Source organism: Platalea leucorodia (assembly GCF_965183815.1).
Source record: "Platalea leucorodia genome assembly, chromosome: 3".
NCBI lineage: Eukaryota > Metazoa > Chordata > Aves > Pelecaniformes > Threskiornithidae > Platalea > Platalea leucorodia.
This window is the reverse complement of record NC_138825.1, coordinates 115,716,181-115,738,822: the sequence shown is the minus strand read 5'-3', so window position 1 is coordinate 115,738,822 and position 22,642 is coordinate 115,716,181. Positions and strand designations below refer to the sequence as shown.

At 38.1% G+C, this 22,642-nt stretch overlaps 2 protein-coding genes across 8 annotated transcripts in view; one reads left to right on the top strand and one right to left on the bottom strand.

Annotated features, from left to right (window-relative positions):
• Positions 1-585: 585 nt before the first annotated feature.
• On the bottom strand, positions 586-20,673 carry GEN1 (GEN1 Holliday junction 5' flap endonuclease). Of its 4 annotated transcripts, XM_082305622.1 has the most exons (14): positions 20,569-20,673; positions 17,343-17,540; positions 15,367-15,553; positions 13,982-14,158; positions 12,203-12,313; positions 9,769-9,842; positions 9,148-9,239; positions 8,181-8,331; positions 8,027-8,063; positions 7,850-7,930; positions 6,421-6,551; positions 4,641-4,702; positions 3,957-4,100; positions 586-3,685 (listed from the first exon to the last, which is right to left on the bottom strand). In XM_082305622.1, exons 2-14 carry the CDS (start codon positions 17,501-17,503, stop codon positions 2,190-2,192), a joined length of 2,904 nt encoding a protein of 967 aa, XP_082161748.1. In that variant the 5' UTR covers positions 17,504-17,540; positions 20,569-20,673; the 3' UTR covers positions 586-2,189. The 4 variants fall into 4 exon arrangements, with proteins under 4 accessions (XP_082161748.1, XP_082161750.1, XP_082161749.1 ...); XM_082305624.1 differs by lacking the exon at positions 20,569-20,673 and having other exon boundaries at positions 15,367-15,488; positions 17,343-17,409; XM_082305623.1 differs by lacking the exon at positions 20,569-20,673 and having other exon boundaries at positions 15,367-15,503; positions 17,343-17,375.
• A 135-nt stretch (positions 20,674-20,808) lies between these two features.
• SMC6 (structural maintenance of chromosomes 6) overlaps positions 20,809-22,642 on the top strand; it is a 34,858-nt gene continuing 33,024 nt past the window's right edge. For 2 of the 4 annotated variants that reach the window (XR_014227571.1, XM_082305808.1), the window contains exon 1: positions 20,821-20,906. The gene's annotated coding sequence lies outside the window, so the exon portion shown is untranslated. Of the gene's footprint in view, positions 20,907-22,139; positions 22,188-22,642 lie in introns of those variants that run through there. The other 2 variants (XM_082305810.1, XM_082305809.1) reach the window with 2 other exon arrangements.

The following is a 22,642-nucleotide window of genomic DNA, read 5'->3' as shown; positions in this document are numbered from 1 at the left end:
TGTAACAAATCATAAGTTTAATTCAAGCAACAATCACCCGCAATGATAGATGTTCTTGTGTTTATTTGCTGCAATGAGCAGCTACAGCCTAAATGAGAGAGGGCATCCTATACAGTTGTTTTCAAATCTATTGCTGCTTCTAAAGTAGTGGCAGAAAACTTGCACAAAATTGAGATGCATTGCAAAGGAAAAAATTGACATTTTTCTGCTTTTCATGCTTGAACTGTGCTTATGAAACCAGATTAATTTGTAGTGATATCAGCAACAGCCTCTTTTTTTTCTTCTGCAGTTCTTAATGTCTTATGATTATATCTCATTTCTGGTTTCCATCATCCGCAAAACATGACCTTACTGCAATTCTGGCACAGTATTTTCAGTGAATCATCCATTAAAGCAGTCATCCCAGCCAGATTTGGAAAACAAACAAAAAAAAAAAAAACACAACCCAAAACCCACTCTTGCCCCCCAATTCTAAACAAAATCCTAAAACACAGAAACCCACACACTGTGGGTGAAATTTTATGAACACTCCAACAAGAGTGCATTCTCATACACTGGGAAGGAACAAAAGCGAGGTCATTCACATGATGTTGGCATTTTTATTAATGAAAATTCAAACTCTTGATTCCAACTTTCAGTATTCAAAATCAGCAGCAAGGAAAAAAATCATACATAACCAGTAACACTGGTTTTTTTTTAGCAAAAAATGGTCTGCTCGCTCCACTACTGACCACTGCATAAGGAATCTCTCCATTTACGGTCCCCAGGTGACTGCTACTCTTATTCTCCTTAGCAATTCTATTCTTCTAGCTACCCTCTCACATCAGCTGGGTGGTTAAGAGTCTCCAGAAGAAAGAGACCATCTTCAAAACTGAAAATAAGTTTCCAATATTTTGGATTTTTTCCTCATTTCCATAATACATTTCTCATTCGGAAAATCAACTATAAATAAACTCTCTCCATCTGCCCACAGAGGAAAATAAGAAACTACCATTTTGGCTAATTATAGATTGTATTCTGTAGACTACCTACTTCTTCCTTAAACACATCTGGAATTTAGCTTCCTAACTTTTAAAGCCTTGGCCTTTATGAAGAAATAATTGACATTTTCATTAAGGCACGGATGTTCTAAATTCTAGTGTTAACATTATATCTTGGTAAGAGTGGTCTTCCTTCTGGCTGGCCATAACTTATGAACACTTAAATGCAGGCAAGGAGGCATTTTCTAATAAGCTGTTGAAGACAACTTTTTTTGTGTATGAACAGAGATTGCTCCTATATTAAAGAGGTAGGAAGAGCACCTTCAAAAATGCAGTTGTATTCAAGTTCGCCCTTTAAAAATAAACATTTACATGATATTATTCAAAGAATCTGCAATATCATCATTAGATTTTGATTTTTCTGTAACTTAACCTTCATTCTGTTATAAATAGAAGTGCGTGTTAGATGGGATTTATTATCTTGTTTAGGAAAAAAATGCCCCAAACTATAAACGTTTGATTAAAACAGCCATCAAATTTCCTTAAATATTAGATATGACAGCTACAAAACCAGAATATCCTTACATGGCTTATTCCATTCTTTGGAAGATGCACACACTCAAAGAACAGTTTATTATAGGGCATGGCAGATATAAATTTAGCTACCCTGCAAGGTACATCTGCTGCGTGTCTCTATCTGGTCCTTCAGAGATAATCAACACAACCAGCATCCCAGGATTTGGAAACCCATTTTAAAACTAGCAAAATTAAGTTAGTGAAGCAGAATGGAAAATTTCAGTTGGGAAGAGCTGTATCACTTTGTCTTATTAAGAACACCCAACAGCAGGGCAGGCACTATTTTGATAAGTCTGATTTTGTAAGCAGAAGGGCTAATAGCTGTACACAAAATCCTCACAACTGGCTGGGGAAAAAACCCTTCTTATTTCGTAAATAAATCTCCCTGCTCCCTTGTGTACTATATCCTGATGCTTATCTATCAAGTTCAGAGTGTAATCAAGTCCAGAATGACTGGCACTTGCCTATAATCAGCTATTTGGTCCTTTTGCTAACATTTTAGTTTCAAGCTTTAGCTCCAGTACGCAGTATTTCACAGCACTTCTTACTCATCAAAACTGTGTCCACTTAAAATTGATAGAGCATACTACAGAAACTTTGAGAAAGAACTCTGTAGGAGCTGAAGGTTCAGAGTTAATTGTTATCATAATCTATTTTATGGAGAACCTCATCGATTTTGATTCTTTGTTTTAGTCTTTCAGACAGGGGAAGGGGACTGTCTGCCCATGCATAAGTCAGAACAGCACTTTTGGCTTGCTGCGTGGGACCAGAACCTGAGCTCTCAGAGGGTTGCTCTGGACTTTGGGAACAATCAACTTCCCCTACAGAGGATGGTTTTGGAGAAACTTGCAATGAGAAACTATTACAAGGTTTTTTTAAATTGGTCTTTTTCTTCTTCCCCTTAATTATAAGTGCTGAGTCACTTTTTGTTCTTTTGCTAGTAACATTGTTACTGCTTTTCTTTGTAAAACATTTTTTAAACTGACCAGGGTTCAGTTGCCTTTTTTGCTGCTCATAAATCAGATTTTTATTCATGTTCCCATCATCACTGTCTTCACTAGAAGAACATCTGTTCTGACACACACTCTTTTTAAAAGAAGTTTTCCCAGCAGTTTGAGTACAAGCTTTTTTACTGTGACAGCCAGTTACAACATCTGCTGGCTTCTGAGACACTGGAAGCATTTCACACCCAGGATGCAGTGTCTCTGTTGTTTGCCCACTGAGTGCTAGAGATGTTGAGCTGCTCATATTATGGCCTTTTTGCATCATTTCAGCCAGGTTGTCAGCTTTTTTGTACTGATCTTGATAAATGCGTATGCTGGATTCCCTTGCACAGTTTTTTGATAGCACATTTTTACTTTCCTGCACTGGTTTATTTAACTGACATGAGGAAGAGGCATAATCTTTATCAAGATTCAATGTTTCTTTTGTTTGTTTAAAACATTTTGAAGACTCCGGCTGCATCACATCTTCAGACAACAAAGGGTTTGATAGAATGGAAGTCGTCTTAAGTATTCGCTCACTTAAAGACCACTTCTGAAGTTGTCCCATAGCATCATCTGAAACCAAATCATCTGTGCTATCAGAATGATGCTGATCAGACTGCATAGCGTCAGAATATTCTGAGCTATTTCTTACTGTTTCATGACCTAGTGGACGCGAGTGTTTTACGCACGTAGTTAAGTCCGCTGCTGGATCATGGGTATCAGCCCCATGGGCTGGTGAGGCACTGAAGAAGGTTCCTTCCCAATCAATACTGCTCAGTTGTAGACCAGCTGTTACAGAGGAAGAGGATGATATCCCTGAATTTTTAGTAAATTGTGCTGGCAATGCAGATGAGTCAGCCAACGTACACTGTAAGAGCGAGTAAGGTGATGCAGTCAGAGTAAGAGCAGCTGCTGATGCTGGCATTTGAACAGTTGTTACGCAGGAAGCTGCAGCTAACACTACATCTTTTGATTCAGTACTTCTCTGGTGTATCTGATCTTCTGGGGGAGTTTTTATATCTGACGTGGAGTCTTGCACAGGAAGAATTCCACATCTAGATTTTAAATTCATTTGAGACAGAAGATCGCTAACTTCATCATAAACATCTGATAATTCCTTTTCTTTTGGTCTGTCTTTCCTGTCTGGGGGAAAAAAGAAAAAGAAAAAAAAAAAAAAAACACAAAACAAAACAAACAAACAAAACAAATATCAAAATGGCGTATTAATAACAGTTCAGATTTCCTAGTGCTAAGGTATAAAATGGTAAGACAAAAGCACAGTCCCTGCAAGATATCATGCCCTGATCTCGACAAAACATGATACTGCTCAACAATGAGAGAAATGTTTGTTGCTTTTGCTTCTTGTATTCTGGCAAGACCCATAAGTTCCTAAGAAATAGGCTTTTGGACTTACTTTTCTGTTTCTTCTTCAGAACTTCTGATTTTTCTGCTTGATAAAGGGCAACAACATCAGGATAAGCAGCCTGAAACAAAGTCTCCTCTTCTACTGTGACTACAAACAACTCCACAGGCTCATCTTCTGCATCAACATAATGTTCTAAAAAATTAATGAATGTACATTAGACATTATATACACACATATCACAGTAGGGAATAAGAAAAACAAAGGATAAAAGATTTGAGTACAAAGAAGATATGAAAAAAGTCAATAGTACAATGTTTGAGATTTAGCTACAAGTAAAGTTTCTGCCAGTCTCCTGGCACAAACGGGCACGCTAAAGGTAGAAGTCTGTCAGGATTGAAAAATTTCTAGCTAGTAAACAGTCACAGCTTCAGGTACATAGCGAATAAGACATGAAATACAGAATTCAGATCTTATTAACATGTACGAGAAAAAGTACCTGAAGACTGAGTCCCTTGCTTTCTAGGTAGATTTTTTTTTTTTAAGGCATTGCTTTTACTTTCAGCATATGTGAAATTTGATGCACATTTTCTATTGTTTTCATGGGACAGTTTCCAATCTCACCCACATTTCATTGACTCATAATATTGTCAAACTCTTTTCCTCTTTAAAGCATGCTTTTCTCTTTTTCTATGAACTGTTTTGTTCCATAATGTACATAGAAACCAGACCAACCTGGTTTTTGCCACTCAATTTCAAAACAAGGAATTCCATTTTTAACACGTGTCTTGACTATCCTGTAAGAACAAAAAGAAGCCCATTAAATGATTTTGTTTAAGCAGAAAATGAAAAATCTACATTGTCTAAAAATATTTCAATACTCTAATTTGTAATGATTGAGAGGAAAAAATATTATTGTAATACTGAAATTAATACACTTCCTAAAAATACACTACTTCTCTGTATAAGTTACACAGTAAAATTTTGGGTCTAGATTTGAGTACTGAAACTTTTTTTTTTTTTTTTTTTTTTTATGATATAGCTCAGAGAAGCATATCAAGAAATCAAAAAGCTATTCTGTAACAGACAGCCATAACGCAGATTCCTACAAACATCAGTTTGGTATCTTCAACTAATGCCACAGAGAAGGCTGTTGCCAAAACCAGCAATTTTCTGAATGACCAGACAGGGTCATTTATATCTTTTGCATGAGAACATGAAGGAAAATAAAATATAAACTGAGCAGTGACAGTCAGTCTTTATGTGATTTTTCTAAAAACATTATCTACACCCCAGTTTAACAGGTTCCTATATGTGAAGAGGCTCCTGCTGAATCATTACTGCATTTTTAAACACTTGTTAACAAAAAAAAAATCTTCTAAAGCATGCATGATCTGTCTTTTGAACTCTTGAAACGCTAGACAGTGTTATAAACAGAGGATGTCAATTCATTCATTCATCGAGGTAAGTGCTGGTAATTTATCTAGCCAACCTGTTTAAAAAGCAGCCCCCCACCAGTCGCTCCACTGTTTTGAAAGATAACACTGACTAGAACAGTTTCTCTGCAAGTAATAATTTAACAGACTGTGACACATCAACCCAGAGGAGATACTACCACATTCCTACTGACTGTCCTTCTGTCCCCCAAAATTAAGGTCTATAAAATCTTCAACAGCATCAAGGAACACTGAAAAACTACTAACCTTCTTGCAATACAAGAATTTGGGGGGGGGAATTTGGGTTTCATCTGGGAAATGAAACCGTCAGATACTAAAGTTAAAATAAGTAACAATTCCCTTCATACAGTGAAGTTAAGTTCAGATTTGCCAACAGACACTGTAGATTCTAAGAGTTTCGCAAGTTTAAGAAAAGATTAGATTATTTACAACAAATACATTGAGGGCTGATAGAATAAGAAGGTACTAATTCTGGCTCAGTAACCCCCTGAGTAACAGAAACTTGGATGGTGGGAAATTATTCTAGGGGAAAACAGTTATCTTGGTTTTTTTTCCCTGCATATCCATTTTTAGTAACAGGATACTTGGACATTTTTATATTCCTAAATGCAGCAGTCCTGAATGAAAATGTTGTTTTGAGAAGGGGTAGCAGAATAGAACTGTAAGCCAGACTGAATCTGCAGATGCTCATTTCTAAGTCTAGGCTCTTATTTTGAATCATGGAAGTCAATTAAACTTTTAAGAACCTGAGCAGAGGATCAAACTGTAATGCTGTATCTCATGTGCAGATCCAAGGAAACAGAATAGAAAGTAAGCATAGGAAAAAGCAGGCATTGTCAGCTAGAATGAAAGGGAACTGCTACATGGATTATTTTGTGCAGCTGTAGCATAAGACTTGGTGTACTGATCTAAATTTTTACCTCTATTGAAAATGAGCACAAGGCTTGAAACAGAGATGGAAGAAAACCATTATATTTCCGTGAAAAAGGAAAAAAGCCGTCATTTTCCTCCAGCAGCAGAACTAAATATATTAAGTTCAAGAAATCAAACTACATTACCGTATCGCCTGCAGCTGTTTTGCATCAATGTATCCAGATTTTCTCTGGATCATATCATAATGTGTCAATAGTGCTAATAGTTTCTTACAAGCGTAATGTTTGGTCCATTCCATCTTCTCAGAAGCAAATATCTGTTAGGATAAAAAAACAACAGCCCAAACTTTAAAACTTTCTTATTCTGTTAAATATTGTGCTTAGACATCTATGTAGTACAGACAGAGGACTAAATACTTCAAATATCTAGAACACTTTTATACATTAGTGTAATGTGTAGCGATATCTCACTGCCAAGGGAGGGAACAGTCATCCATAACAGAGCAGATTCATCAGCTGTCAATAACAAGCCAAGGGAACAGTTGTGTAGTGGCAACAGTAGCAATAAGACAGTTGCTAAACACCTGATCAGATTCAGATCAGCTATGCAAGGAGCTGTGAGAATTACGGATTTTGCATGTAAGAGAAGGATGAACATGGATTTTCATTAAAGCTCCGTTGCTCAACAGCAGTCTATTATCCTATACATAGTTCTCACACTGTCATCAATCCCTCAAAAGGAAACATAGTAAAAGATCTGCTTTCACCAATAGAAAAAAATAAAAATCATTCTTAGAAAACAATGTTAACACGCATATATTAACACACCCCCCTCTCCAAAAAAAAAGAAGCCTCACAGAATATTTATCCTTCTTTTTATGGACAGAGGAACAAGCTAGCTCACTTTTGAGCTTTGTGCACTTTGAATTAAAGGGCCTCTGAACTTGAAAGCTGGTAGTATTGTGTTAAATACAAGCTTGCTATTTGTTTTTGGGAAAACAGGCAACATTCAGAATAAAAGCCGCTTCTGCTTGTTATATACAGAAGCTGGTTATCTTAATGATATAAAAAAAAAAAAAATCATTGATAAGAAAGTTTATTGATAAAAAAAAGTCCCACAATCATGACTTGCTACAATACCCGAAGTTACCATATATGCACTGTGTCAGTATGACTATGAAACAAGTATGAGTAAAAACAAGAGCTGTATCTGTCAATACCTTTATGAAAGGTGGATGAAAACAAAACAGATAACATCCCTGAAGTGTATATTATCTCATATAACCATATAGTACTTTATCCACTATATAGATAATGCAGCACTCAGCAACCCAATCTAGTCATACTGGACAGCGAAAAACAAAACAATGGCAAGTGACCTTTTTTCTGACTTCTCTTTCTTCCACTTTTCTATGTATTTATTTGCATCAACTGATTTTTTTCAAGTCTTCAATTTTAGACTTTCAAAAAATTAGGTATATTAAGAAGTTGTAGCAAGATTCTTTAATTCTTATTTCCAGTAAAATTACCAACGAAGATCAAAATTATCACAGATGCCTTCCTTACTAATAAACAAAAAACTACAGAGCTGAATAACCAGTATTTTGTCATATACCTGAAAGGACAATAAATTGGGCCTTTGGCATTCCTTTATCTTGATCAATTTATTCTTGTTTACAAGAAATTCCTGGATAACCTTGAGATAAAACAAAAGAGTTTAAAAGAGGGCAGAAAACTGAAATTTCAATTAATTGATTAAAAAAAATAATCTTTAAATAGGCTTGTTTGTTACCTCAGAGAATGGAAAGCCCTCACAACTCTTAGCTTTTCTGCAGGTAAAACAAATGTGTTAGGAACTGAATACAAATTGGAGAAATGCAGAATTTAAACGCTCACCCTGCATATGAACGCAGGGAAAAGCAGCTCAATTTTCAAGACATTCCTACTTTCGGATGTTGTCCTCCACTGCACTTGATTGTTTCGCTCGCTCTAACTGATGCCATTCACAAGGGCAGCCGTATTTGGAGTTATTGGGTTTGCAGTATCTAGTGCTTTCACAGAATTTACATCCACTGTGCTCATGTTCCTTGTAAGATCCTACAGAAGCAGTTGCACAAAGCGTGAGGAGAAAAGGTTTCCAAAATCTCCAAATATACAAAGGTAATAATACAAATACAAAACCCAGAACACCTATGAATCTGACATGAATAGTAACTGTAAGCAGATCTGAGTGCATTAGCTGCATTTATCTACAGTGAAAACTGACAAATACAAGCCAGCTTTCTTTTTTTTTTTTTTTGAAGACTTTCCCCAACAGTTTCAGACCTTACGCTGAAAACTTTATTACCCAAAAACTACAGAAATAGTCTGTGACATCCTGAGAAATGTATATAACATATCTGAAACAAGCTTTTCCTCCTCCAACTGATGGGTTTGAATGAGTTCACTGATCAAAGGTGCTGCCAAAATGAGATTCCTTAAGATTAATTTCTTTTTAAGAAAACACTGCAGCAAAACCGAGCAATACTAATGGCTTCAGTCCTCTTGATGAAAGACCAATTCAGGCAAGTAAAGAAACAGTTGCTTGTCAGTATAGCATACTTTCTTTACTGATAATGTTAAAAAGGCAAATATGTGGGATCACACAACAGCACTGTGATAACATTCCATCTGCTATCAATTAGTTTCACATTTGAAGAAAGGTAGTCCCCAGACTCAAAAATATTTATGTAAAGATATATATACACAATACTGAGAATGTGAAGATAGCCTAGAAGCTGAATGACAAGGAGTTTTTGATGCTAGTCATGAAAAAACTCCAAACCCAACAAAAAAACCCCCACCACCCCACACACCCAGAACAAAAAGTAAACAAATAGGCTAAAAATAAAATTCAGTGCTTTACACACTGACCTGGATGATGGCACTCAGAACAGTGAATTACCCTTTTAACAACCAAAGGTGCATTATTATCATACTGCAATTGTTCTTTCCACTGCTCAAACCTAAAAGTATGATATTAAAAGGAATAAGAAATATTTTTAACTTTCATACTTAAAACACTGAAAAATACTCCCTTTATACTTCTCAGGCATCTACCTGAGAAACAGAGTTTTCTAATTTATGAAATAGATTTTTTTCAAGTACATTATATGATTGTTGGATTTCTAGTACTGACACACACATTATGATAACAAACATAAAAAGCATTTGGTATCTCATGTCCTGATCCACAACTCAATCAAAAAAATCAGTAAAAGTGTCTCATCAGTCCCTATGACTTCCTTTCCAATATATCAACATAGATCTGCTAGCTCAAGAGCTAGGACCCAGCTAACGTTTAAAACAATTAAGAAGCTGGCCTAGCAAAACACGTAATTCATTTAGCAAATATAAAGTAAGGAATGTGGTAATCTCTTCCTCCCTTCCCCCCAAACTGAAGTATTACAAACATCGTCTTGGTGCTGAAGCACATACCAGCAAGTCTTTGAATAAAATCAAAGTATTTCAGCATACAACAAATTTTCACTTTACCTTTGCAATAAGTTTTGACCTCGCAAAGTCTCAATTAACTTTAGAGCTTGTTCTTTCCCAACTCCTGGAACACCCTATAGAGACAGAAATACGAAACATTATTTAATGACAAACAGAAAGCATTCAGAATTTCATAAAAACTACCTTCATACCATTATGTAGAGAAATGACAAAAATGATCCCAGATGTTGAGAATAAATTGAGAAAAATAATTTTTGACCATGTTCTAAAGTCAGAGAAAGTGACAGAATACAGCTGTACTACCAGTATAACACACAAGCTACTTAAAATGTGCTTATGCTCAATAGCGGCTCAGATAAAACAAGGTAGAGAAAGAAGGTAGTAGAAAACAATAGGAAAAGAAGTGTTGTTTGTTTTGTTTTCCTTCTTGCTATCTGCAACAGCACAACAATATAAAATACTGGTAACATTCTTGGCAGCTAACTGCCAGAGAGCTGAAACTTTTCAGAATTATCTTGGAAAGACAAGACGAAGTCAGATCTTTTGGATTTTAGAGTCAAAAGGCTGAAACTTAAGAGATAGAAGAAACCCAGCAAAAAATTTTCACTCACAGGAAAGAGATGCTTTATGGTAACAGAAATAACTTTTAGTATTTGAAGACCTCAAGCACTTATGCAAAATGAATTCTGAGAGGTGACAAAGAAAGTGCAAGGGCATTTTCTGAAGAATAATTTAAAACCCCAATAAAACCACAAACGCAAAGAATTCCTCCCTTCCCTTTCAATAATTGCTTGCTTGATTTTGGTATTTACTCCATTATTACATCTGCAGTACGCATGTCCTTTACAGGAAAAGGGACTACCACTGTGGATAATAGATAAGAACAGCAAATATTTTCTGGAACCTAGCTCATGGACTGAAGTCCAGAACTTTGTAGTAACCCCTAGACATAGTGAAGAGTGAAAGTCAGTTGATTCAAAACAACCATAATGATTTAAAATGTACATACTGCTTTTCCAGTTCCTCTTTCAATCCTTACTTTATTTTGCCAAGAATCAGTACAGTTGAATATAAAGACTGTATTGAGTGTGCTTTCTACAGCATTATTACAAATAAATCTATAGCTTATTTTTATTCAGCTGTAATGGCTGAACTGAATATATGAAACCATATGAAACAAATGTTCAAAACCAATCAGAACTTCTCACTGGACTGCAGCCAGACACTCAGGCAGAGAGACAGATATTCAGCTTCTGCAAGGAAAGCATCGTTTTGATATATATTCAACAAAGTAAGTGCAATTATAGAGCGGTATTCTCATTTATCTGTTCTGCCAATCCCCATTCCCAATGCACTCCTGTAATTCAGTTTTCCTTACAAGTTTCTATCTTTATCCACTTTGCTGGGCTGCAGTAACTCAAAAGACTTATCTGGCGTTACATAATTGTGTCACTTTAGGACTATGCAAGAACCTGGCATTCCGGGAGCTGCTAGTTCCATTACAATAACCACTGATTAGCCACTATTTTTCTACTCCCTCTCTCTTTATACATTTATTTTGCAGTAGTAGTAATAACAATAAAAATAAACTATTTAAAGATTCCTATAACAGCAGCAAGTCTTTCGGGAAAAAAAAAAAAAATTAGAGCTATTTGCTCTTTCAGCAGTATCAGTTGTTTAAAAGGACAGTTTTATCAAATTGGAAGACAATGACTTAATAACTACTAGATATCCACTGCAAGCCTGAATCGGAGCAACCGTTGCCTGAATCACTGTATGATGAACTGTATGGAAATCCAGTTTCATCCCACTTCCTTTCCATTTCAAATAGCCATTACAACAGCTTCTGTTCAAAGTCTCCAAAAAGAGCTTACAGGAAAAAAAAAAAAGTAGTAGTAAGGTAGTAATGAGCGAGATCCCTCTCACTTCATTCATTAGGCAAACTTTCAAACAGGTGACTCCTTCATAAATCATATATTTACAAATGATAGAACTAAAAGGGGATATATCCAATCGGCATCTGGAACTGGCGTTACTAATAACTACAGTTCAAAACTACCACTATTAGCTATTCCAAACAGCATAGACAAAGCTGGTTTTTTTCTCGTTTTCCACAACTACTCTGCCAGGTATGTACTTTAATGCAAATGGGTTCAAAGTATCCTGGCAAACAACTCAGTTCTCACACTTGCTCAAAGTAATCAACATCTAAACTTTTGTCTTCACCTCCATTTATATAAAAGTCTGGAATAATACATAGCAGTTTTGAAAGATTAACGTTCACAAACCGTTTTGATTATCTTTACGTCTTCACAAATAAAATTTACAGTAACTTACTAAGCATCATCTTCAACTAGATCTCAGTAATCACGCATTGCATACAGTTTTGTAGCATGCACAAGTCTCCCTCAATACACTGTCTTGAAAAACAATAAACTGTAAGTATCTAATAAAAAATAATTATATTGCTTACCTTCGGAAGATAATCACAACCCAGAAGAACAGCTAGCCCAATCAGAGACTCTCTGTCACAACCAAGCTTCTCCTTAATAGAGGACATTGTGTAACAGTCAAGAAGTGGATCCTGCAAAAGAAATTTATCGCACATTTTATTTCTCTAACATCAGGGAAGGAACTGCCCTCAGTCACATTCAGTTGTGGTTGCTTACCCACCCCTATTCACCCACATCTGCAGGAAATGGGTCTATCCCATAAGAGGTGTCTGATAGCCGGGGGGGGGGAGGAAGCAGCAATTTAAATTTATAGTGTAATGCATGGACACCACATGAATAACTACAGTTCTGGAATTTTAAGTTGTAAGTACGGGCATCAACTATTGAAAGAAACTAAATAAGCCAAGGTGTGTTTTTGTTGTTTACTACCTGTAGAAAAAGTGTGGCAAAAGTAACATTATCTAGTACTAGTGGCTGTGTAAATCATCTCAGGAACTGTGGTTTTAAAAATCCATGTAAACATTTTAATATGCTACTTGAGTAAAAAAAGAAAAAGTAATTAGAATGTTACCTAGCATATTAGACATGAGCTAAAGGAACACCTGAAGCTTTGAAGGGTAGAGGGACTCTAACACACCAACACAAAATCAAGATTAACATGAATCAAAACATAGAACCCTCCTCCCCCCCCCCCCAAAAAAAACCAAAACCAAAAACAAAAACAAAACCACACAAGCCAGCAACCCAAAATAATCCAGTTTTCTGGAACAGATACCCCTGACACACACACGCTCACATAAATTATTTTTTTATGTTGATTTTGGTATGTAACCAAGTACATCCGAAAGATTGAGGCTACCTTCATTTTTGGTGATAAATGACAAGGAAGTTGAATGAAAGAAAAGAACCAGGTCAAGACAAAACACAAACACGATGCCATCAAAGCCAATCATCTTCCATCTACTTTAATTATTTTTTTTTTTTTAAAGTTAACTGTTCATAGTGCTTTTTTTCTGTTCTATGTATTTTTCTCCTATTACTGAAGTATTTTCTCACCAAGTCTCAGATGAACGTTATTTAAAATTCCAACCCCAATATCATTTTTCCTCCACTTTCTTGTTAGATTCACCAGACAGAACACATGCATTCCTTTCTCTGATTTACAGAGAAAGTATAAATTACAGAAATTTGGGGTTACCTTTTGCCAGTTCTGGAAAATTGCATTCCTAACAAGTGAACACTTCGGTTGAAGGTCATAAATTGATTTTTTTTTTTTGAATGATTGCAACGATTGATTATGATATAGATGTACAATCCCTACCCTATTCATGTTCAATTGGAGACTAATAGTATTAATTGTAGTATATTCATAATAAAACACATCTGTAAAATGCAAGTGTGTGAACACTGTTATTAGGCTCAGGAAGCTGACCACTCCCAAGAGCCCTAATGGTAAATTTATAGGAAGCAATTATTTCACTCAAATTCTCCACGGTAGAGGAGGAAAGGGAGAAAAAAAAAAGTTTACTACTTAGCTTTATATTACACATCACAAGACACTACAAACAGATACAACAAGTAAGCGTTCTTCAATTCAGTTGTTTTGCTCTCACATCCAATACATGGATTGCCAGTGAATCAAACAAAATGTTCCTGTCTTAAAAGTACTATTTTAAACAAACCTAACTATTAGAGGGTAAGTGCAATAATACCTAACTAATTGTTTCAAGTTCCTTTTTTCTATTTACATTTTTAGGAAGAGTCTAAAGAGCGGGTGAGAACGGGATGAGGTACGTTACCTTAGCATTCATGGCAAAGTTCCTATAAACTGTTTGAGCTCCATATAAGAAGACATCTCCATCATTGGTAATGCAGCCATCAACGTGTCCTTTTGCATTTAGGTAGGCACACATTGCCTCTGCTTCCCCAGCTGCCTGAACCCAAGGGACACCTAAACAGTCCAGCAGTTCGAGACACTAAAATAAAGAACCCAAAAGGAAAGAGACTGAATGCTGAATTAGATCCACTTATTAGCAAGCATTTTCTCAGACACATGTGTATACAAAAACTGCTACTGTTGCACTGCCTATAGAACACTACATCAATACAAGCACTACTTTAGGAGAAGTATAGTTCACCATAACAGTCAAAAGAAATATCCAACTAAGAGCAAAGTATTAGAGGACTTGAACGCAGCATGATTAATGGTTACGCCTTCACAAAAATCTTTACACTTTAAATAGATATTTAGGATGTTTTCAAAAGAAGATTAACAAAGGAATATTTATCTTTGTAAAGCAACGCTTTTTACTCAAGTAGTAATACTGGGCTAGCACAGACATCTCTCAACAGATGCCAGACTCCCCGAGAATATCAAGCATGAAAGTACAGTACTGTTGACCTAATAAGACTGGACCACTGTATAAGACATACTTATATATACTCATACATACTTCTTACAAATTTCAGAAAAAAGAATTTATTTTAGGATTTAAGAACAAAACATTAATCGATACATTCAATCTACTGAAGCCACGAGCATCTATAAATTCTCTTTCATAAAATTCTGAATAGACAAGAACGGTTAAATATCTGCAGCAATGAATGAAGAATAAAATTACTGAATAGGAGGTCTTTGCAACCAGAGTTGTCTCAACCATATATACCACGAAGACTGTACAATCTTCCTTTTAGCCTAATCCAGGAGGTTTCCAACAAGTGTATCCTCTCAGCTACTCAGTTAGTTTACCAAATCATAGATCTAGGTTACAAAACAGTTCTGTGTACCCCTTCAAAAACACATTAGCTTAGCTTACGTAGATACGCAACACATTCCTGTTTTCACATATACCCCTATCTAGGAAAAAAAAGTATCAATACTAACACTATAAAAGAACAAGGAAGCTGAATTTCTGCAATAAATGTTCAATTATGACTGTGGCTCACTACAGCGTAACCCGCACAGAAACACATCAAACAAGAAAATTATTCTAACTGACATTGTCCCTCTTCTACAACAGTTAACAGAGGCCATAATGCCCAATTTCAAAGGCATGTGTTCCCTCAAAACACTGTTGAAATTTATTGTGTAGAAAACTATTAATTCTTTCAAGTTCTTGCATTAATTTTGTTAAGATTTCTTCCTATCACATTAAAAATATTGAAAAAGCCCTCAATTACTCACCTCTTTTAAAAAGGCTTTAAATAAAGATCTCCCTGTCCTTGCAGCTCCAACTTTCTTTGAAGGTCCATAGCGCATCTCATTCCTCTTACTCATGGTGTCTGCTTTCAGCTTGGGGGCCTCTCCTTCCATGACAAACACTAGTTTAATTCCCATTGACGTTAAGAAAGAGAACCGAAAAAATAGGTTTCTGCAACAAAGCAAGATGTTCCAATAGCTGCAGAATTAGGGAAGCCCGATTTCTTCAGATGTTTTTCTTATATCCCTTAGCCCACTCCAGGAACAATCTTAGCTTCCTCTCTGCCTTTTATGATTCCCTCACCCCCAAGCTAACAAACCTCTTATCTATAACCCTGCCTTCGGTCAAAGTTGTTTTACTATCAACTTGTAACACCTTTACAAAATTCCCAAGAAAATACCACACAAGGAAATGAAAGATCTTTTTTTAGGTGTAAAGATGTAAGCCAATTTAAAAGGCTTAAGAAAAACCATTGAATATCCAAAATCTGCTTCCAAACATATATACACATTGATTCTTTTATATCAAATTTTAATCCCAAATCTATCAATATAGGCACATCAGATTCTTAGATGGACTTGTAGATACCATTACCACGACAATTTATTTCATGTGCAAACCAGCATCACTGACGGGTGGAATTTTGCAAGGGGGCAAGAATAACTATTTGGTCTGTAACAGTAAAATTGAGAGCAGTAATATCAGACACCATATGTTTTTTCCAGGAATTCTAGGATCAATCTTTCAAAAAGAGTAGACTAAACATTTATATCTCTTCGATTGACATGGAAAGACCATTATTCTAGATTTAAGTTTGTACGTTTGCTGTTGGTAAAAAGGATAAGCTGATCTTTTGAGGTTAGTTCTATTTTCACAAATGATATAAAAAAATCAATCACTTACAGTAAGTTTCTCTAAAATACTTAGCAAAACAATTTAATTTCCAACTGCCTGAAAACATTTATTTTTTGGTAGAAATCTGTTCATCCCTTTGGAATGCACTCTTGCTTTGGAAAGACTGCATAAGAGATCAGGACCGATGCTTTCATTCCACTGCACACAGGACATGCTATCAGAGGGAAGTAATGACTTCGGTCATGCTTCAAGTTTTAGTTAATTATCCACTTGGGGTCATAAACATAACATTTTAAGAAATTATTCTCAGAAGATGCTGATATTTCACAGCAGCTGAATTCAGCAGAAGCCAGAGGAACATCTAACAGCAGCTAGTAACTCGGTATTCTTGAGCTAGCCAATAATAGGCCATTTATGAAAATTTGTATATATTTTCATTTTCATCAGCATCATTTGCAGAAAACAGTGCTTTGAAGTTATAGCTGCTTATACTTGCTCACCCCTTAAGTATGTGATTCATTCAAATTAAAAATACATGTATTCTTCAAGGTTGTTCATAAGCTTAAAGAATGATTTAAACATACTTAATTCAACATAGAGTCTAACGAGAATTTTAATTTATAAGACAGGTCAGACTAGAGCATACATGACTCTCAGTATGCTCTGAATTGACTAGCATGCAAACTGCTGTGATAAACAGTTGAAAATCGCATACTACCTTCCATCACACAGCCTCAGAAATACGTAGGAATTAGCACATTGATTTGTGTTCCTCGATAATCTGTGTATCACACAGTGCTATACCACAGTAAGAGAAATATGGTTCTGCTTACATCCATCTCATCCCCATCTACAGTTGAGGCCTCAAGACAAAGTAAGCTGGGCCCAAGAACTTCTATTTGCACCCAAGCACTACGTTGAATCCAGACAGCATGACTGAGTCTTCACTTCAAACCCTTTACGCATGTAGCACAAGCAATAATAACAGAATCAAAACAACAGAGTCACTTGAATATTGGAGGTGTCTTAAATTTAGAATAAGTACCATACCTAAAATATACAGCTCCAAGACTTTTAGCTACAATAATTTATATGGATACCATACCTCAGATGTGGCTTGGTAACTACTCCAATCATTTTTTTAACAGTTTGTGCTTCACAAACCCAGAGACTTAAATCAACAGCAAGCGTTTTTCCTTTGAGACTGCTCAAGTTGACAGGTTGTTTCACAGGCTCAAGGATTTGCCACAGATTAGTCACTCCCATTGTTCTAGCTTCTTTGTTGTCAGCATGAAGGTTTTAGCTGTGAAGACCAAGCAAAATCAAATACTTCCATAATATAACATGAAGTATGACATATCATGAACACAAGGTTTGGAAAATAAATAGTCATTATCAGTTTTAGCTTTATGAGCCAAGAACACTTGCAATCAAGCCTTCTAAGTGTGTAGTGACTCCAGTTCATAGATGGTTTACCACTAAACACCTTCTTTGGACTGTACATTTTCATTGCTAATAGCCTGAACATAAATAAGACCAAACTCAGTTAGGGGGGGAAAAAGGAAAAAAAAAAAATAATCATTCATTTCCAAGTCTCATGTGTCCCTTACATACATACAATCTAAGCTTTATTTAAAAAAAAAAAAGAACCACCACACCCCTTGAGGGAACTACTTCCTGATCTGAAGTGGTAGGATTGACATTAAAACGCTTCTGTTCAAACAGAATTAGCTTAAAGCTACTTGAGGAATATTTACAATGATGATAGAACTTAAACTCTCCTTCGTGTTCCAAGATGATTAAGAAGGGTCAACAGCCACAGATTCCGGCTTGGGAAATACAAGTCGGATTTCAGGAAAAAAATGAGAGAGGGTACTGCAGCACTGGCAGCCCAGAGGTTGCAGATCTCCATTCTTGGAGATTTTCAACATCCATCCAGCATACCGTCTTACTGGTTTAATCCAACACTGGTGGAAGTTCCCCTCTGAGCAGGGAATCAGCATTACTGACTAAAAAACATTTTGACATTTTTAACACTGTGATTCCAGAAACACATCAGTGTGTATGTTTCTACTATTTTAATTTTGGTATTGTGTGACTGGCAGTACCCATAATGAACACCAGCTGAAAACATACACCCATTAGGTGGTATATTTCTTTGTCTCTTATTTAACTTTACACATATAGGTCTATTCTTCATGCTACCATTACCAGATTTAATGTTCTTCCTTTCCTTCTTTCCTTTTTCATTATTCTTCTGGTTTTCATATCTTGCCACTTCTGTATAAGGCCTCTAACATATACTCTGCTTCTCCCCTTCACAATACCAACCTATTCTTGCACTATCTTACTGTACAAAGTTTGCCTCACGCTTATTTCTCTACTTTTCCCTCTTCTCCCTCAGTATTAGAAGACACAAAACATTCCAAATTTTATTGGATTTTTATTTCTTTCATCCTGAGTTTGAAACTACTGTATACTCAGACAAAATGAAACCCTCCTTTGAATGAACGACTAGATGAGCTAGCTACCTGTGCTCAGAGACCTGCTTAAGACACATGAGAAGCTATGCCACCTTGCGGCCTCTAGTGAACATGGCCATACTAAATTCAGCAATCTTCCACATTTAACACCACCACACCCTGTCAGAACAGCAAGCCCATCTTTGTAGGGTGTGTTGTTTTATACTCTAGACCTGTTCTAAAGCAAGGCAGATAATCAATAATGCATCATTCTGCCACTGCAGGAACTCCAGGTTGTTTTTAAACCAAGTTCTCATGTTAAGATTTACTTTCAACACAAATCATGTTTCTCTAATCTATTTCTTCAACTACTTCAATCACTCAACCTATTTTAGTTGTATACATACAGGGCATAATGTATTGCTTTTGTTGTTTTTATACCTCACCCACATAAAATGAGTTAAAAATATAAATAAAGCATGCAAATACATGACATAATTTCTTGAAGTCCAGGATGATCAATTTCTCGATGCATAGGGGATGCTAACAAAAGGCATCCAAACCTTCTCAAAAGACAAGTGTGATATTCAGCTCCAGGGGGGTTAACAAAAGAACACCTAGCAAAAAAAGGGAGATGTGTTTTTTGATGTCATCCTTTGGCTCCTGCCAGTCTACATGTATACACATTTAAAAAAAAAAAAAAAGTGTTAGTTGGTTTCTAAACATTGTTATGGAATGTCACATGGTACTTAATTAACAGAAAAGACAAATACACTACAAACGCTTAACATTCCATAAGATTACAAAGAATAAAGAAAAAAATAAGTATAAAAAATTGAAAACTACAAAACCCCACACTTTTTTCATTATGAGATAATAAAGTATTGTTATTTGAGAACAGAAGTTTTCCTTACCCCCATTGAATATATATCTAAGGCTGAGTTATGAAAGCCTGGGAGACCTACCAGTCTTTGCTTTTTTGAGCATATTCTGTAAAATATTTAGATCTAGATCCTGTATACAAGCAGATCTACTACTTTTAAAAGTAGTAGCTGCATAGCTTTTATGTTTTATAAATCATGTTTTAAGACTATATTCTACTCTACAAAGTTTTTTTACACAGCTAGAAAAGCCAGTTATTTGAAATAATTACAGAAGACTTTTAACACGGAAGTTTAGTTCATACAGATATGCTTTCGCTCATTGCCAAGGTAACTCGCAAAGACTACCAAGCATATGCTTCATGTCTGACCCAGAGGCCTTTAAAAAAAAAAAAGAAGAAAAAAGAAGAAAGCCCAGGACACGTTTTTCACAACTCTCCCGCTGCGCTACCGCGATACCCCAGCACCTGGCACAGCTTTGCCAATCAACCTGAGCACCTGAAGCACAGCAGTGGAGTCTTCAGCACATACAGATTCCTCCTCAACCTCCTACAGTTTGTTTTTTTTTTTTTTTTTTTTTTTCTCCCCGAGATGAAAATAAGAGGGAGAAGTTGCCCGAAAGCAAAACAAGACGCACAGGCATCTTGAGTACAAGCATTTAAAGTTCCCGCCTTGATGCGAGCTAGAGATAATAATGCACCACGCAGACAGAAGCAGCCGTTTCCCTGACCCGCTGTGAGAGGAGCAGCCTTCTGGAGGGCTCTCCCTGCCCGCTACGAGGACGGCGGGCCCAACGCCCTGACTCCAGACCTGGGGCTGGGGACCTCCTCTCCCGCGGCGCTCCCCCCTCCCCGCCCGCGAGCCAGCGGACGCCTGCGGTGCCGAGGCCCCCCGCGCCTCCTCAGCGAAGGCTGCATGAAGGCAGGGGGGAAAGCGCGGCCGGGCAGGGCGGGAGCCGGTCTCTAGCCAAGCAGCAGTAGAAACTTACATCCCGGTTTAGATCCCCAAGAGGCTCAGGGAGACCCGAGGCGCCCACAGCAGCGGGAAGGGAAGAAACCCCCGCGGCCCCAACGGTCGGCCCCGCCGGGCGCCGCCTCGGCGGCAGCTCCGCCCTCTTGAAAATGGCGGGCGCACGGAAACGGCCCCCTCGGGGCGGGGGGCGGGAGGGCGCAGGCGCCGCACCGCGCCGCGCCCCGCGGCAGCTCTTCCGTCGCAGCCGGCCCCTGGCCCGGCCCTCCCGCAGCGCGGGGCGCGGGACCGTCCCGGGGTCTGAGCTTGCGGCGGCTGTAACGGCCCCGCCGGCGGCGGCGTTGGCCTTGAAGAGAGGTAGGGTGAGGGGTGGGGGGCCCTAGCGGCTCGGTGCCGCGATGGCCGGGCGCGCCTCTGCTCTCTGGGGGCGGCTGGGAGGAAGGGAGGTCGCAGGGTAGCGGCGGCGTCTGCACCCGCGCCCCGCCGCCCTCATCCTGCCCGCCCCGGGGTGGTTCTCGCAGGTGGTTTTGCGGGGCCCGTTAGCAGTCGGAGCTGGCTTTTGTCACCCGCTGCCCAGCACGGTTGCTCTGCCTGCTGTGAGGGCTCCCCGCCGGGTGCCCGGCTTGGCCCGACGGCGCTGCGAAGGCAGGGCGGAGGCGGGTAAGGACCGGGGAGCGGCTGCCGCCCGCGCTTTCCAGCCGCGGAGGCACCGGTGTCGCTTCCCTGGGAGGTGAGTGGATCCTTCCAGGTCGTCCGGAGAAAGTGCTGGGCCAAGCAGGAGATAGCCGTGGGATTGGAGGGGGGGATTTCTGCCCCCTCTTTGCTTTGTGCCTCCCCGTGGAGGAGGGGGAGCTGCCTTCTGTGCTGCTGTTTGTCAGACAGTGCTTTTCCAGTGTCGAGATCGGATGGTATAGACTTCTTATGCATTGGCAGGGAGTATTTTCAGAGGGGAGTCGTGAATGTCAGAGCCATGGAGTCTAACACGGGACATCTGGCTCAGCCCCTAAAAATATAGAGCACTCCACTGCTCCGTATGAAGTTAGGCATCTGACTTCGATTCTCTGAAATACGTGCCTTCCGAGTACAACAGAAAGTGTATGTTCCCTTCCTTCATTATCATAAACCGCTAGAGTTAATTTGTGATTTATCACTATCGTTGTGTCTGCTTAAACAAATATAGTGATAGGTACGTCAGCAGAAGACCACAACTTTTCTTCCTCTTCTCCCACCCTATGCTTCTTCCCATATCTCGCATTCATCCCTCCATAGGTCTGCTCTGATGTCTTTTCTCCACCTCTGTTTTGCAAACTGGACGAAAGGCATTCCTGGCTGTAACTGGCATGGATGTAGAGAGGATAAAGTGGATGTTTTGAGTGCCTTACGGGGCACCGGGCCAACACAAGGCTGCTAGAAAGCCAGCAGAGTGGTTTTGGTGGCAGTAGGTTGGATTGTGTCTGCGCTGGATGAGGCCGACTGTGACTAGCCAGGTCGGGAGAGGGGAAAACCATAGTAGAACTGCACTGCAATGGAAACTGTGGAAAGAGGTGCCATCGGTTAAGTTGGAACGTGGGTGGGCATCAGTGCATGCTGCTTCCAGTGGATGCAGCCTCTGTTTTCCTGTACTTCGATGTTAGCAGGGTAAATACTTCTCTACTGTAACATGTAATAGTTGTAATAGTTTTATGCAGCACGTTTGGGGATTGCGTTTTTCTTTTGTGCTCTCATTACATGCATAACAATTACTTGTAATAATTTGTAGTGATCCTGTGATGTTTTTATAATTGCATCTGTCTTGCCCTTATTTGTTCCCAATTTATAGCTCCAGTTTTTATTCCTAACTGTATGTTCTTACATTCTACAATAGTAAAGTTAATTTTCTCTATTAAATCAGTACTTTTGTTTTGTCTTTCTGAATAACACTCAGGTTCTTGTTTGATTATTGATGTTCCTGACTCTGTCATTACAAGTTGCCATTAACATAGTCCTACTTTATATTGCAATATAAACATGAATTTAGAGTTCAATTTTATAAGGTGATGCCTGGTCCACAAAAAAACCTTCTGTTAACATTTGTCAGTAGTGTCCATTGTTGG